Here is a 17169-nt window from a genome sequence, read left to right on the forward strand (position 1 = left end):
ATGAGAATAATATCCATCTGATTCTGTTGTTTACAAACCTATTGAGGCAGTCCTCGCCACACCCCTTCTCTGTAGCGCTGCTGGGAGTCTTACAGTTACAAGAGTGGGCCTCATTGCGGCAGATAGGTCGTGCATCAACGTAAATGTCTGAAATTGTTACAGCCATGTTTCAGTTTTATGGTAACTTGGTTTATCTTCATAATGTGCACACAGTTCTTTGACTATTCCCATAATTCTCATTTGCATGAAATTTGTTTACACAAAGTCAGGTAAATACAACTTACTGTTTCTGATCCTTCTATACTGCTGGCCGTCTCCTTTCTTTGGAAGCTGCAAAATTAACAGATTTGTAGTTTACTGTTGATCTACACCTTCACGTAAACATATTTATTCAAATAAGGTTTTAGTTTCAGAATAACAATAAATGTCACCAGCTGGTACATGAATATTTAGAACCTGAAAACTATAACAGATCTACTTTCACCAGTGCTCCAGATAACATGCGTAAAGGCGTAAAAACGAATTAAATTTCTTAAATAACGATTAAGATTTAAAATCTTTGCGTAAAGTTACGCATTGAAAAAATAAAACACGAAATCGAAATTTTCGAATGTGCGTAAAACTTCCAGTAGCAAATTATGTATGGTAAACATTTCATCCCGGTTCTGGCTCGTCTAGGCGCTCAATTAAAACTACAATTTTAAATCAACGTCACTCAAGCATTTGCTATGAGAAAGGGCCACACCTAATAACTGCCGAAAGCCCAAACGGTCTCGATTCTGTTCTCCTAGATTTGCAGGCGAGTCATTACTGTTTATTGTACCTTTTTAATTACACTTTAATTTTTATACACAAGTAATATACTGTATACCTATTCAAAATGCCATTAAAATTAAATGTTAAATATAGATTTTGATATGACTTTAACGGCTACCAAAAGGCCGTTATGACCTATATAAAGCCGAAGTGTGAGTGACCGTTTTACAGAAAAAATCTAAATGGCCGACTGAAGCGGTGTATTGAAAAGTGGAAGGCAAAAAAGCCAGTTCAGTGTCAAAAGTCTTCGCTGCATGCATTTTTTCAATTAGATTCAAATACCCAATGCATGGGTTCGTCAATAATTGATGAACTTATATGCTCTTGCGTAAATGACTGCAAATCTAAAGAACTCAAAATTCTTTGGTAATATATTGTTAAGAATTAATTTTATAAATAGAGGGTAAAATAAGAATTAATTTTTAAAATAGGGAGTAAATAAGAATTTGACCAAATTTTTATCTGGAGCTCTGTTTCACAGTTCATTACTTAACATTTATAAAAGTCAAGTAGTTGATTTGTGACCTAATCAAAATTGATGAATATTGCCAGACCATCGCTGATCAAGATGGAATGTCAGCAACGACACGCCATATTTACTAAGGAGAAACCCTGTGTAGGTTTTTTAATTTAAGACACTGAATAAATCATTTTTCAATTCTCAATGAAGGATGGAACAATTAACTCACAACAGAAATTGAAAGAATAATGCATTTACAGCATTAACACGTTAGTCCCACATACCATGTCGTTGAAATGCAGCCACCACACCTCATAAGGAAGCTGGAAGTCTGAGGGAGTCTTCATAAGGTGGTTCCCGAAGTGCAGTGGAGGGTCAAAGGTGAATATTATGGAGCTCATTTCCTTCTCTTTCACACTGCTGAAAAAATAATCATAACATTGCATGAATAACTGTAGCTGTTTATAAAAAGAATAACTGCAATAATTTCTGGAAAAAAACCAACAGATTAAAAGGGAAATAATAAAATTCGGGCAAACATTTTCTTTATTCCACCAAGTCAGTGTACAGGTTTCCCCCCCCCCCCCCCCACTTTTTGGGAAGATAGCCCATGGCTTTGGAATTGGGAATTTTATCTGCATTTTCATGAAATTTGGAAAATAAATTCATTAGCCTTTTTTTTCACACGAAAAGTCAACTGATTAAGGAAAAACTAAATTTGATATAACTCTTTATAATAATTCAAATTAAAAGAACAATATCATGTAATACTTTGTTAGATGTAATTGAATTAAAATTGAGATAAAATACGCATTAGACACTTCTTTCAAATTTTTTTTTTTTTTTTTTTTTGGAAATTGGGAATTCTTTGCCACATTTGGGGAAAAAAAAAGTATACTTTTTGGGATTGGGAACATAGCCGAATTTCGACTATAAAATCGGGCCAAAAACCCCCTGGTGTAGCATTCAGTTAAACCAACATTTGAGAAGAATATCTTACTTAAGATAATTTTTGATAACATGCGGTGCAAAACCAATTACAATTAGCATGTTTTGCAGCAAAGTGCATACATATTATGTTTCAGCATACAGTAAGATTGAAATGCTATGTTTCTACACATTAAATGAGAAAATCTATTCGTATACATGTTCATCTAATTCATAAATATCACAAACATCATATGACCTCAATCATGCCTAAGGTATGATGCCATATGTAGCCAGGGTAGTTCAAGCCCAGCCTGGCCAATCAAGCACTCTGGTAACAAGCAAAACTGTCCGTTACAGCGCTCTCACACTACTTTGGGGGAAGGGGTCCACAGCCCTTAGGAGGGGGAATTTTCGCGGCGTTTCCCTTTTTGGGGGATTTTTTTACTTACTCTCTTATTATTACATTTGTACATGTTTGCACTATATTCATTGCATTTTTCATAATTTAATATGTTTGAAAGATTAAATTGAAATAGAATTGAGATATAATAATCATGAGACACATCTTTCTATTAAAAAAAAATATATATATTTTTTTGGGGGGGGGAATTTTTCCCCCCGAAAGGGGAAAAAAGTATACTTTTCAGGTGGGGGATTGCCGCTGAAATTCGGCCGCAGATTTGATAGATTGAGGGCCCTGCCGTTATGAAGTCACACAAGGTTTTGTGCTCTCATTAGCAAACAGGGAAGCTCTGGACTGCGCTTGTGTGCAGGCTGGTTGGAAGCTACATGTATGCTGGTCTTATAGGGCTTAAGACCCATTTTGGCAGAACAAGGCTCAAATTAAATGTGCCAAAGGCTTGAATGCAAGACAAACATATGTTGACTTGACATTTGTTCTGAGCAGCATTTTACATTTATAAGCACTAAAGACTCAGTTTTCTTTTTTACATGAGATCAGATAATTTTGTATTATATGTTTTTTTAACCAACTACTCACATAAATTAAGTAATTTACTTTCAAAACTAATGTACTGGTTCAAGATCTGGCACTTTGGTAACAATTAAAATTTACATATCAAGTACTTCATTATCATTTTTAGTTTTCATTTGATATTTGTCAATACTTGGCAGTAACTGACTGCACCTCATTGTACAGCAGGATATTGCATTTCAGTTTCTGAATAAAATTTAACACACTTAACAGCAACCATTTCCATAAATATTCAATGCAACAAAAGACAAAATAATTGTTAACTGACTAAAACCACCCTCACAAACCCAACAAACATTCATTTTATAATTAATGTATTTGTATAAAGGCGATCAGATTATCATCATGAGTTTGGCTATTGCATTCTTTAATGTGTTCAAACTGACAATCATCATGAAATTTAAGCCGGGTTTTTAGGGACAGGCCAGGTTAACATCTGTGAAGCGTTCATTGTGTTTTTTGTAACATATCTTAGTGCTACTCAGGCAGAACCTAGCATTGAGAGTTGCACTTATACATTGTTTCTCAAGCCAAAAAGATGTAAACAGTTTAATTTAATTTTAGCAACTGCATGGCTGTCCATTAAGATGAACACCTTGAAGAGCAAAATAACAGCAGTGCACTACAGCAGCCGGGGTTTTATATCAGTGGAGGGAAGCTTGCATATTCAAATAATTCACACTATGAAGGGCAGGTGTTGAAACAAATTACAGCAGTTAGCACTTAATCTGATGTAAAACTGAGATACCTATTTAAAATGTATCCAGCCGATACAGCATTCTTCAATCCACAACTTGTCGCTATCAATTTTTGGACAAAGAATGTTGAGGGTCATAATTTCCCAAATGATGATACCATTTATTGCTGGCAATAATGGCCTAATTGAGAAGGGCCCATTGGCCAATATGGCCATATGCACTTTATGTTTTAATCTTCCATTGATCAATCAATGTTCAGTTTTTCCTTTTTGTGTGACGGCCGGGATGTTATATTGACACTACAATGAGTCTGCCGGCTGCTTGTGTACATGACACAATCATGTTAATGCTGTCATCTACACATAGGACATTTTCAATGAATAATAATTCAATGGCAATTGAATGATGTCATACAGTATGGAAACATGCTTAAATCAATTTGTTGAATCCAGTTACCTGTAGTAACGCCATTTGTAAACAAGAGCACCGCCTTGCGGGTGCAGACCGCTCATCTATTTTCTTTTTAAAGGTGAAGGGACTCTCATTTTCAATCACAAAGGAGGGAGGGGTGGAGTGAAGAGCGGTGCATTGTGTGGGGGTGTGGACATTTATTACATTTTCTTCCAAAAATGCGAAAAAAAGGAAAAAAAAATCGGGGGTGGGGGGGGGGGGGGGTGGGGGGGGGGTGGGGGGGATTCTTGGGTGCGATGGTTGGACGGTATTTCAAACATAAAATAATAAAAATAAATATGTGTTTTTTAACCGTTTCATAAAAAAAAATTGGGGGGGGGGGGGTGAGGTGGGGGGGTATAGTGTGAGGGTGTGGTGGTAATTTGTGAGATGATCTTAAAAAAAAAAAAAAAAAAAAAAAAAATGGGGGGGGGGGGGGATTCGGGTGGGGGGAGGGGGGGGTGGGGGGGGGATTCTTGGGTGCGATGGTTGGACGGTATTTCAAACATAAAATAATCAAAATAAATAGTTTTGTTTTTTAACCGTTTAAAAAAAAAAATTGGGGAGGGGGTGGGGTGGGGGTATAGTGTGAGGGTGTGGTGGTCATTTGTGAGATGATCTTAAAAAAAAAAAAAAAAAAAAAAAAAAAAAAAAAAATAGGGGGGGGGGGGGGGTTGGGGGGGGGGGGGGGGCACGGGCGATGGTTTGGGTGGAGTCTATTGTGGTATGTCAGGTAAGAGTAGTTTTGTCAAAGTATCAATCAAATCTAATCATAAATAAAGAAGTTATGGCAATTTTAGAGAAATTTAATAATTTGACCTTGAGAGTCAAGGTCATTCAAAGGTCAAGGTAAAATTCAACTTGCCAGGTACAGTAACCTCATGATAGCATGAAAGTATTTGAAGTTTGAAAGCAAAAGCCTTGATACTTAAGAAGTAAAGTGGATCGAAACACAAAATTTAACCATATATTCAAAGTTACTAAGTCAAAAAAGGGCCATAATTCCGTAAAAATGACATCCAGAGTTATGCAACTTGTCCTTTTACTGTACCCTTATGATAGTTTGCGAGTGCTCCAAGTATGAAAGCAATATCTATGATACTTTAGGGGTAAAGTGGACCAAAACACAAAACTTAACCAAACTTTCAATTTTCTAAGTATAAAGGGCCCATAATTCCGTCCAAATGCCAGTCAGAGTTACATAACTTTGCCTGCACAGTCCCCTTACGGTAGTTAGTAAGTGTTGCAAGTATGAAAGCAATAGCTTTGATACTTAAGGAATAAAATGGACCTTAACACAAAACTTAACCAAAATTTTCAATTTTCTAAGTATAAAAAGGGCACATAATTCTGTCAAAATGCACGCCAGAGTTATCTAACTTTGCCTGCCCAGTCCCCTCATGATAGTAAGTAAGTGTACCAAGTTTGAATGCAATAGCATTGATACTTTCTGAAAAAAGTGGACCTAAACGCAAAACTTAACCAAAATTTTCAATTTTCTAAGTATAAAAAGGGCACATAATTCAGTCAAAATGCACGCCAGAGTTATCTAACTTTGCCTGCCCAGTCCCCTCATGATAGTAAGTAAGTGTACCAAGTTTGAATGCAATAGCATTGATACTTTCTGAGAAAAGTGGACCTAAACGCAAAACTTAACCGGACGCCGACGCCGACGCAGACGCCAAGGTGATGACAATAGCTCATAATTTTTTTTAAAAAAATAGATGAGCTAAAAAACAAGAGCACCGCCTTGCGGGTGCAGACCGCTCATCTATTTTTCTTTTTAAAGGTGAAGGGACCTATCTCAATCACAAAGGAGGGAGGGGTGGAGTGGAGGGGGTGTATAGTGTGGGGGTGTGGTCATTTATTATCTTCCAAAAAGGCAAAAAAAATAAAAAAAATTACGGGGGGGGATGGGATTCTTGGGGAGGATGGTTGGACGGTAGTTCAAAAATAAAATAATACAACAAAAAAATATTGTGTTTTTTTTACCATGTTTTAAAAAAAATAATCTTTTTTTTTGGGGGGGGGGGGGGGTTGGGGAGGGTATAGTGTTAGGGTGTGGTGGTTATTTATTAGATGATCTTTAAGAGAAAAAAAAAAACACTTTTTTTTGGGGGGGGGGGGGTTGGGGGCAGGCATGGGGGATGGTTTGGGTGGAGTCTATTGTGGTAAATGTCAGGTAAGAGTTGTTTTGTCAAAGTATCAATCAAATCTAATCTAATCTAATCTAATCATAAATAAAGAAGTTATGGCAATTTTAGCAAAATTTAATAATTTGACCTTGAGAGTCAAGGTCATTCCAAGGTCAAGGTAAAACTCAACTTGCCAGGTACAGTACCCTCATGATAGCATGAAAGTATTTGAAGTTTGAAAGCAATATACTTTAGAAGTAAAGTGGATCTAAACACAAAATTTAACCATATATTCAAAGTTACTAAGTCAAAAATGGGCCATAATTCCGTAAAAATGACAACCAGAGTTATGCAACTTGTCCTTTACTCTCCCCTTATGATAGTTTTCGAGTGTTCCAAGTCTGAAAGCAATATCTATGATACTTCAGGGGTAAAGTGGACCAAAACACAAAACTTAACCAAATTTTCAATTTTCTAAGTATAAAGGGCCCATAATTCCGTCAAAAAAATGCCAGTCAGAGTTACATAACTTTGCCTGCACAGTCCCCTTATGATAGTTAGTAAGTGTTGCAAGTATGAAAGCAATAGCTTTGATACTTTAGGAATAAAGTGGACCTAAACACAAAACTTTACCAAATTTTCAATTTTCTAAGCATAAACAAGGGACAAAATTGTCACAAAACCAGGTTTTCAATGTGAAAAAAAAATCTGATAAAGGGAGAAAACTCAAACTGAACTTTTGAAATGAACAAACAAAATTAACCCCCTTTGTAAGTTTGTTTTTAAAAAAAATCTATTTTTAGTCGTGGTGACCTTGACATTGGAGATATTGACGTGATTCTTTCGTGCGACACACCGTCCCATGATGGTGAACAAATAAGCCAAATGATTTTAAAATCTCACAATGAATGACATAGTTATGGCCAGGACAAGCTCATTTATGGCCATTTTTGACCTTTGAACTCAAAGTGTGACCTTGACCTTGGAGATATCGACGTAATTATTTTGCGCGAGACACCGTCCAATGATGGTGAACAAATGTGCCAAATGATTTTAAAATCTGACAATGAACGACATAGTTATGGCCCGGACAAGCTTGTTCCGCCCGCCCGCCAGCCAGCCCGCCGGCATTCGCCAATCTAATAACCAGTTTTTTCCTTCGGAACCAAAACACAAAACTTAACCAAATTTTCAATTTTCTAAGTATAAAGGGCCCATAATTCCGTCAAAAAAATGCCAGTCAGAGTTACATAACTTTGCCTGCATAGTCCCCGTATAATAGTTAGTAAGTGTTGCAAGTATGAAAGCAATAGCTTTGATACTTAAGGAATAAAATGGACCTAAACACAAAACTTAACCAAAATTTTCAATTTTCTAAGTTTAAAAAGGGCACATAATTCTGTCAAAATGCACACCAGAGTTATCTAACTTTGCCTGCCCAGTCCCCTCATGATAGTAAGTAAATGTACCAAGTTTGAATGCAATAGCATTGATACTTTATGAGAAAAGTGGACCTGACCGCAAAACTTAACCGGACGCCGACGCCAAGGTGATAACAATAGCTCTTTTTTTTTTTTCAAAAAATACATGAGCTAAAAATAACGGCATCGATTATTGATGCTGTTTTAAACTGTAGATAATTATCGAAGTAAAGAAACCCATTAGTTTGTACTAAAAATACAACCATTTTAAGTGTATCTTGAATTATGGAAAATATTTATAAAATGCCAATGCTTATTTGTCTCAATAATAAATCATAGTTTTTTTTGCTAGTTATTTTAAAGCTTTGTCCTAAAAAATCCCTGATGAATTCCAGATGATTTGTCAAAAACTTGCAAATAATTAAGTACAAATGATAACATAGATTCCTTATTCATTAATTCACAACCATCTTATAAAGCAATATAATAAATCAACAAGAATATTGGTGGAAGAATGTAACCTTAAACCTCCCTAAGCTGTGACAAAAAGATAAAGAACTCAACAGGGCAACATTGTTACCCGATACATGTACTTAATATGAGAGGTATGAAAACTACAATTTCATTGATTTACAAGATTTTCTACACCAGTGCATCTGGCTAAAAAAAGCCGCAAACTGGTGGGAAAATATTTCACAGTTATTATAGTTAATAAAAAACTCATAAATGACATTTAAGTGCAAAATGTTTAACAAAAGAATCATGTTTTCATAAAAAATAATTAAGATTAGCTCTCAGTGTAAATGCTAAAATATCATTTTGAAATCAACATTTGAGGATAAATTTAAATTGATAGTTTACTTAAAATAAATTAGAAGGTCATAATAATAAAGTGTTCTCTCTTGCAACATGCGTCATACCATTAAGAAATTATTTAAATAATGGCATTTTTCTGGACAAATTTCATTTACAGATCAAAAAAAGATCTCAAAATATGTCACCATTTAGACAGTTATCTCAGTTTGATAAGGAAAACAGCTTTCAACAACATGAAATACCAAGGCGAAAAATAAGTGACAAGTCTTCATAAGAAATTGTTAAAAGAGGTTAGGCGCGATAAAATTCCTGCCTTTCAGAAATAAAAAACACCCACGTTTACCAAAAGATTGTGGTGATTTAGGTTGCACTACAGTGTGGCAGAAATAATGAACACATGCTCAGGCTTTATGATCAAATGCAACAAAAATTTCTTAAAGAAATCAGTGATGCAATCCCAAGCTCTATTTTGGCTGGGAATCTGTATCTTAACAATCTAATCACTTTCAAATCTATTTCTAGAAACAATCACCTCTTTGCATTAACCAGGACAGCCTCTGAATGTTTTTTTTTCTTAAACAATTATCCAAACATAGGACTAAGATGGTTCCAACTTAACAAACACTATGATACAAAAGAAAATTTCCAGTAAATTCCACTCAAACTTTCCTATTCAACCTTTACACGCAGATACACTTTTTGTTAGTAAGTCCCTTAGAAAATCATTAAATTGAAGGCCTTTCTTCATATATTTAAGTTTCACGGGCTTCATTTCAAGCCCTCAGATAATGATGAGCAGCAAGCAACATAAAACCTGAACAGACTGCGAATTACTCGCAGGCTGTTTTGGTTTTATGCCTTTTAAATATAGCAATTGTCATTTTGCTTCAGAGTTGGAATGGGTTAAGTGCAAGCAGCTATGTGGTTGTCACTTACTGTTCGTCCTTGTACGAGGCTGAATACAGCCCTGCCCTCTGGTAGCGTTTCTTCTGGAATGTGGACGGCCTCTTCACTATGCTTGTGTCGCTCTCCTGGCTCTCCACAGACTCACTTCTGGGAAAAAAAAAACACAACAAATAATAATATTAGAATTAATTATTATGATGTATTCATGTTGTCAAAGTTACCACAAAAAAGTGTGCAAAGGTACTAACCTAATATTTTCTTTATAACAGGTATTATTGAGAATTCATGTATGACTATTTTGAACTACTGAACAATAATGTTAATATCTCATCCCAAAACAGCTCCATTATAAATCATCTTTGACTAAGGATAACATATGCATGTCTTTTCAAGGCCTGCTTCAGGAAAAGACATGCACTATCTAGACACATTAAAAATTGACAGATATTAAAAAATACATGTCTATTTACAAAACACATTATATTTATAGAAAGATTTCTTCACAGGGAAATTATTGGTAAAAGGAGGAAGATTAACTGCTAAAATAAACAGGATGTCTGTCAAATAATGTTTCAATCTATATGTGTATCTTATTGTTAATTAGTAAACGTTGATGACCCTCTTATCCAGTTCTGTAACCTACCTGTCAAATATCTTTTACAGTGTTTGAAGTTATCAGGGTTTTACATTAATGTTGAATCTCACCAGGACTTACAGAATGGTTTTTATGGTCTATTATTATTACATTATGGTTTATATTAAGGGTCGCTGTCAATAAAAGTAGGTTAATAATCTTTTTCATAACATACTCAACTTGCATACATGTTTTAATATGCAGAGTACTTTTTAATGTTTTGTAACAATAAGATTCATAGTAAGTGGTTTCAACCCGTTATTAGGTGACATTTTGCAAATAATTCACATCAATGCAACAACCAGAGAGTGATTGTGGACAAGTCTTAACGCAGGAAAGTTGTATTGACTGATTTTTTACTATACTGACTGCATAACACTCAGTTAAACAGTGCCTGACAAACCTCTTAAAACAGACATGGAAAAGAACATTAAGTTAAACTTTGCAATAAGTATTTAACTCACATTCAGATACTACTGATGCAAATTTAACATTGGAGCCATTTTGTTGCTGGATACCTGTAAAAGATGCTGGCAAACTGTTTACCTTCACAATATAGTAAGCACCTTTACATTGTTTCAATAAACAACAAATTACCACTGAGTCTGCAGTTCAAGATTTTTCACAAGGATGATGAAAGATTTGTCTTATAAACACAGTTACCCTTACCATTCAGAAACTGGTATTACATCTTTTTTATCTGCTGTTTGTTCTAGTAATTCCCTATGTAATATTTGTTTTTCGGCGTAAGCTGAATAAGCCAGCTTTTCACCCTGACTTGACCTTTGTAAGTGTCCAATAATACTCAAATAAAATTTCCCGCGGCTAGGTACGAATGAATACACTTCATTTATTCCATTGGCTGATTTGAGTATAACACCAGAACATTGGAAACATATCCGCGTCTTTGTAACACTGTTTTACTGCATGAAACAATTTTATCTCTAATGAAAAGGCCCAATAGATAGAACAGTTTTACAATCAATTTTCGACATAAATACAGTTTGTGCGTTCACCTTTTATTTTCAGAGAATTACCAGCGCAAAAGCGTTTAACTAAAGGCTATGTTGTCATATTTAGTACTTACTTGCATTGCATTTCAACACGCGAGGTTTCGGGTCAATACGCGGTCATTTTGTGAAAGTCAGAGTTTATATACAGTTCATCACCGGAGTTCGCAAAAGGGGTTGCGATCATTGTGTCTTACTGACAATAACGTAGTGACTGTAATGCATTGCATTCCAATCCGCAAGGTATCAAGGTCAGTTTGCGGTCAGTTGCAGAAATCTTTATATAAACGCCGTCTCGTAAACTTTGTGCACTTGAAGTCTGTTTGATCAGAAAGATACTAAATAAAGATATTCGGCGATATTATTGTGGTATGTCAATCATCGATTTTTAATATGGTTTCAAAATTTGCATGATAAGGACCAATTTTGATAAAATTAATTAGAAATATTTATCCATTTAGACCAGTTTATTAAGCATGACCACAATAATTCGCTATACTATAATTATGCAATTAAATAAGATTCGAGTATTGCCGGCTGACCTATATGCACTCGTTTATTTTCATGTTTCTTGTGTTTTTCTATTCTGTAAATATAGATATCTGAGTAATAATATCACATAAAGCAAAATAAGCCACGAAATCTGGCGCAACACCCCGTAATTGATTTGCTTATGATGTAGCTAACAACTGCGCAGAAAAAAGGCATCCGCTACTTTTTATCTCATAGAGATAACTTTTGATCGTTCATAAACATCGACCACAATCAACGCCGTATATCTTTTTTAAAGATATTTCTTGTTACTGATATTATAATTTAAATGAATCTCAAAACTATTCTTGGGTCAATCATATCAGCAGAACAATCAAACCTCTGTATCATTTTCTTAATAAATTAAGTGCAACAAATCTGTAAAATTGTGCATCTGATGGGACACAAATTTAAAATCATGTGTGGTCCAGAACCAAAATTTGGGGTATCTGATCCAGGAACTTGCATCCAATCAAACTGAAAATTAACACATAGACTTTCAAATGGTTTAACACATTTTCTTGATCATATCTAGTTGTAGGTCAATTGATGCAAGTTGCTTATTTAATTTTGTTTAGGTGCTGAAATCTTGTGAAAAAAAATTTTTACTTCAAAGCAGTTTCAATACATTGTTTCCATATTAAAAGCATATGTAACTTTCAAACACTCAGCAGTATCCAGAGTATTACCATATGAACAAAATGCTCACCGTTCGGAACTGTGGGCTGCATAATCTGGTCCCTCAATCTCTCCGTTTCTGTGAATGACTGGCAGAGGCTCAGAATCTGGACAGACAGATGAACGAACGCTCTCCGTGTCATCTTGTTGCTCACTATTTAACTGCAACTCCGCTCTGCCATCTGGCTTCAATTTTCTGTCTTTCGATGCAAACACAGGACCAGGGTGATCAAGTTTTCTTTTTAGATTTCTTTTATTGCTACCATCAATTTTGGCACTATCTTTTGTGATTTCAGTAGCCTCAACACCATCCTCAGCAGTTTCCTGGAAAGATTCACAGTCATTGGACGTGTCATGGCACTTTGAGACAGTCTCTTTTGTACTCACAGAAAATGATGTAAAAAGATTTTTTTCAGTTTTCTTCGACACAGGAACTGCAAAATCTTTAGCAAGCTTTTTATGATGAGTAAACTCCTTGGTACTGACACAGTCTACAGATTGGACTATTTTATCCACAATATTTTTATCCCCCGACCCTGATGTAGATGCTTTTGTGGTTAGTGGTGCTAGTGACTCAGAGTTCAGCACAGAGAAGCCAGGCCAACATCCTGACAATGCCACAGAGGCAAAGGACGCCATTCCATCTCGGCCCATCCTGAAACTGGTGTCTTTCTTGCGCTGCAAATCACCTGCAAATATGCCAAGAAAGCACAATTTACTGAATTTTTACATTTATTAAACAAAATTGATTAGTATAGCAACTATTATTATACTTTTCTGTTATTGTTTAATATAAGCCATATTTTGAGAAAAAACAGGCTTAACAAATATGCGTAAAGTGTCATCCGTACAGGCTATTCAGGGAAAATTCTTTTATGGAAATTTTTGTTTAAAGGATGTCTCTTCTAAATGATCCAGTGTTTACTCAAAGAAAATCACATTCATAGTAAAGATAGTAGTAAAAGGCTAACAAAACAATGTGAGTATGAACCTACGTCAAACTATTTGTAATGTTTTTTTATTTATTTCAAGCCCTACATAACAATCTGTCTACAACGAAATTTAACTTCATAAACAATTTCAGATGTGTAATTTGTATAATCTTGTTATAACAGAATGCTTACTTGAGTTATTTAATTTTAATTTAAAAATTATTTGTATGAACACTTGAAAATGTCCACACAACATAATAATTACAGTTAGATACAGTTGAAGTTATAAGATAACTTCAATTAAAGTTCATGTACAAAGGGTTGTTCTTTCTCTCATAATGCAGTTTAAATAAATAATCACAGTAATACTGTATGATAAAATCAATTATAAAAAGGCAAATTTCAGATAATTTGATTCCCAAGAGAACCATTCATGATTCATTGATTGCTGAGTAAGTCAATCAGGATGCCTCACCAACTGAGTATCTGAAAACAGCCATGGAAAGAGCACTAGAACCATTGGAACAGAGTATAAATCACATTTTTAAAATAAGCTGTATCATGCAAAAATGGGTCTTACGCCATATCTGGCCAGAATAGCTTCAGACAAGCATGAGCATCAGCTCAGTCTGTTCAGGAGCTACCCTGTTTGCTGATGAGACCACAAAACCTTCTCTATTTTAAACTCAGACAGCGTAGCTACTGACCAGACTGCGGGATTATGCAGGCTGTTTTGGAGTCACACTGGTAAAAAACAGCATTAAGACCCATTTTTGCAGCTCAAATAGTCTCCACCATTTCAGAAAAAAAGTCCTTAAATACATTTCCTACCCAAGGACAAACACTTCTCAATAAATTATAGTCTATCAGTGTTGCATTTCCAGCAAAACCTCTGCAATCTCATTTAATTAAAGCAAGTGGAAAATTTGAGTATTATTAAAATCTTAAAATTTTGTTGTTGGCTACTTAACACATACAGACAAAAAGTGTCTTGTGTTTTTCCTAGGCATTCATTTTGTAATAACAACACTGCTTAAACTGATTAAGGTGTGATTATACTTCACTTGGGCCATCCTTAAAAAATTGTTTGGTTGGCGTAACCCGACCCAGGAAAATTTGGGTGGGTAGGTAGGTAATGAGGGATTTTTTTTTAATTTTTTTTCTGACATTGAACTCTGACATATACCAAACTGACAGGTAATTATCAAATAAAGCTCCAAGTCTTCTGCCTCATGAAAGGAAATTGGTAAAGATTTTTCTGCACCGTCCGTATCACCGCACGTGTATTTGTAAGTCTATTTTTTCTATAAAGAACTTCGAAAATATAATATAATTGATGAAAAATACTTTATCCGAAAACGACAGTCCGAAAAATTGTACGCATTTTGCACATGAAATAAAATGTGCATATCGTTTGACTACAGAAAATGAAAACAAGTAACCTAGCAAATAAGTAATTAATATACTATTTGGTTGACATATTACTTTACTATAGCATAGTTTGTCATTTATTCCAATAATAACACGTTCGTAATGCTTGCGCTGTCGTTCGCCAATTGAGTCATTTGCGAAACTATTGAGAATTTGGCTAAAGAAAAATCTACATTGCGAAAATGCAACATTCTAGTAAAATTTCGTTGAAAACATCCGTTATTTTAATCCGGACTGGTTTTCTATATTTGTCTCTTTGTTTCAATGAAAGTGTTCGCAATTCGAACAGTTAACGAAACCCAGTCTGTACCCGATTAGACATTGCTTGACCTTATTGTTAATGAAGTGCACATGGTAGCTGGCCAATCAGCATTGAGCTCACTTACACATGACATGACGTTGTCGAATGAAACGTGAGAACGGGTGGAGCTATCAGATAATATTGGGTCATTCATGCGCAGATGTTGCATAATTTGACTACACATTTAATATCGCCGTCTGCCTCCAAAATAGCGACCGGTCAGAAAGTCGTATAAAGAGATAAGCAAATGAAACAAAAACGTGACCATACCCGTTAATTAATATTTCTAAGCTTACCACTTTTTATCTTTTTACCGAATATTTACCGAACTGAATTAAAGAGTGATAATTAAATAATTAGTTAAATGGCGATAATATTACACATCCCTGCCGATTGTCGAATTGAATTGAACGCTGATAATTAATTAATTTGTTTTTTTACTCACAAACTATCCTGAACGACAGCAGCGTATTTTAATTAAAGGGATACGAGAAAAGCAGGAGCGGTTTAATTGTATTTAAAATCTAATTAATCGCATATGCATATGTCAAATAAATAGGCGACTCAAATAAATACCGGTACGCGTTTTGTTCATTGCCATTCTAGATATCCTTCAAAGAGCATTCAATTAAATGACGCAAATAAGCGGAAAGGAAAAGTTTAGCAGAAAGAAGTTTCGGCGAGCAAAAAAATTTTTTGTGTGGAAATTTTCCACACAAAAAAAATCAGTCGGGCCGATTTTAGTGGGTCGGTCGGGTTATGCCAAACAAAAGAATTTTTAAGGATGGCCTTGTTTAAAAGAGATGATTTGACTACACGTTCAACATGTTATCTTGAACTTTGTAGCTTGCAACCCGAACAAGTACGCAGAAACTTTGACCCGGATTGGCGGGTATTTTATTTACCCGCAAATTTGTTTTTTTCGGGTACCCGTTTGAGAACTACTTATTACAAAGTTTTAACACCATAAAAAGTTTCATGTCTATTTAAGGAAAACTGAGAGACTAGTTCAAGACACAAATAATACATGTACAATGATGTACTGTTTGTATCCATAAAAAACAAATAAGCTTTGATACATGTATTTAATGATATTGATTCACATAAAACTGAGACAGAGTTCATATCATAAAGTACACGCGAGCAGCATTACAGACAGGGGGGGGGGGGGGGGGGTAATTATGAGTCAACATCAATTATAACTGGGGTCAACTCTATTTCATAGCTCTGTTAATTGCCAGGCCATTTGATTGGATCAAGTTTCCAGGCCATTCATCTTCCCACAGCCATTACTGTACAACACAAATCACAGCACTCTATATATTTAAGGCTTATTTGATAATGGCCCACCGCTTTATCCAACATGTCAATCAATATAGAGGCTTCATCTGAGCTTCACTAGTGAATTTAGATCAAGTTGAGAGGCTTCAGAAATCTGACTCCCTTGATCAATATTGTTACAGAACAAATATGTTTTGTTATCAAATGGATTAGAGGTTTTGGAATCTCTCCTTGGATATATCTGGTCCAGTCATTTTGTGGTATATAATTCCCACAAGCTAACAGAGTCAAAAGGCCAAGTGAAGGCTTGAGAAAAGCATGCAGACTGGCTATTATTTCTGAGAGCCGATAGACTGGGTGTGATGAAAATGGCTTCTTTTCTATGAGCAGTAAAGACATTTGCATAACTTGTTACTGATTTTGTTAGGTTCAGTCAGGGAATGCAAAAGGTAACAAATTAGTGTGAAACATAAGACAAGTAAATAATCATTCCTGTATAATCATTAAACACATCATAAACCTAAATTAAACGAGAAGTTTTATTTCTTTCTCATTCCATCTTCTCTTAGTATTTACTTGCACATACATGTATAATTGCAAAATAAAATCCAATTGAGCATGAGAACATCAACTTGCAGCTTACAGGTACCATGACCCTTGCAGAAACAGCATGCTGCAATGCTAATGGTTACACATCACTTTGGCATTTAGGAACATAGCTGCCAGGAAAAACAGCAATTAACAT

General features: G+C 35.2%; 1 protein-coding gene across 3 annotated transcripts in view; it reads right to left on the reverse strand.

Moving 5' to 3' along the window:
• Positions 1 to 17169, reverse strand: part of LOC127880288 (histone-lysine N-methyltransferase ASH1L-like) — a 72610-nt gene that overhangs the window by 34287 nt on the left and 21154 nt on the right. For all 3 annotated transcript variants that reach the window (XM_052427635.1, XM_052427634.1, XM_052427636.1), the window contains 5 exons: positions 12511 to 13168; positions 9657 to 9773; positions 1561 to 1696; positions 285 to 330; positions 39 to 147 (listed from right to left, as the gene is read on the reverse strand). In XM_052427635.1, coding sequence (XP_052283595.1) covers positions 39 to 147; positions 285 to 330; positions 1561 to 1696; positions 9657 to 9773; positions 12511 to 13168 — 1066 coding nt within the window. The remainder of the gene's footprint in view (positions 1 to 38; positions 148 to 284; positions 331 to 1560; positions 1697 to 9656; positions 9774 to 12510; positions 13169 to 17169) is intronic.

The sequence above is a fragment of the Dreissena polymorpha genome, chromosome 4 (assembly GCF_020536995.1).
Source record: "Dreissena polymorpha isolate Duluth1 chromosome 4, UMN_Dpol_1.0, whole genome shotgun sequence".
NCBI classification, from domain to species: Eukaryota; Metazoa; Mollusca; class Bivalvia; order Myida; family Dreissenidae; genus Dreissena; species Dreissena polymorpha.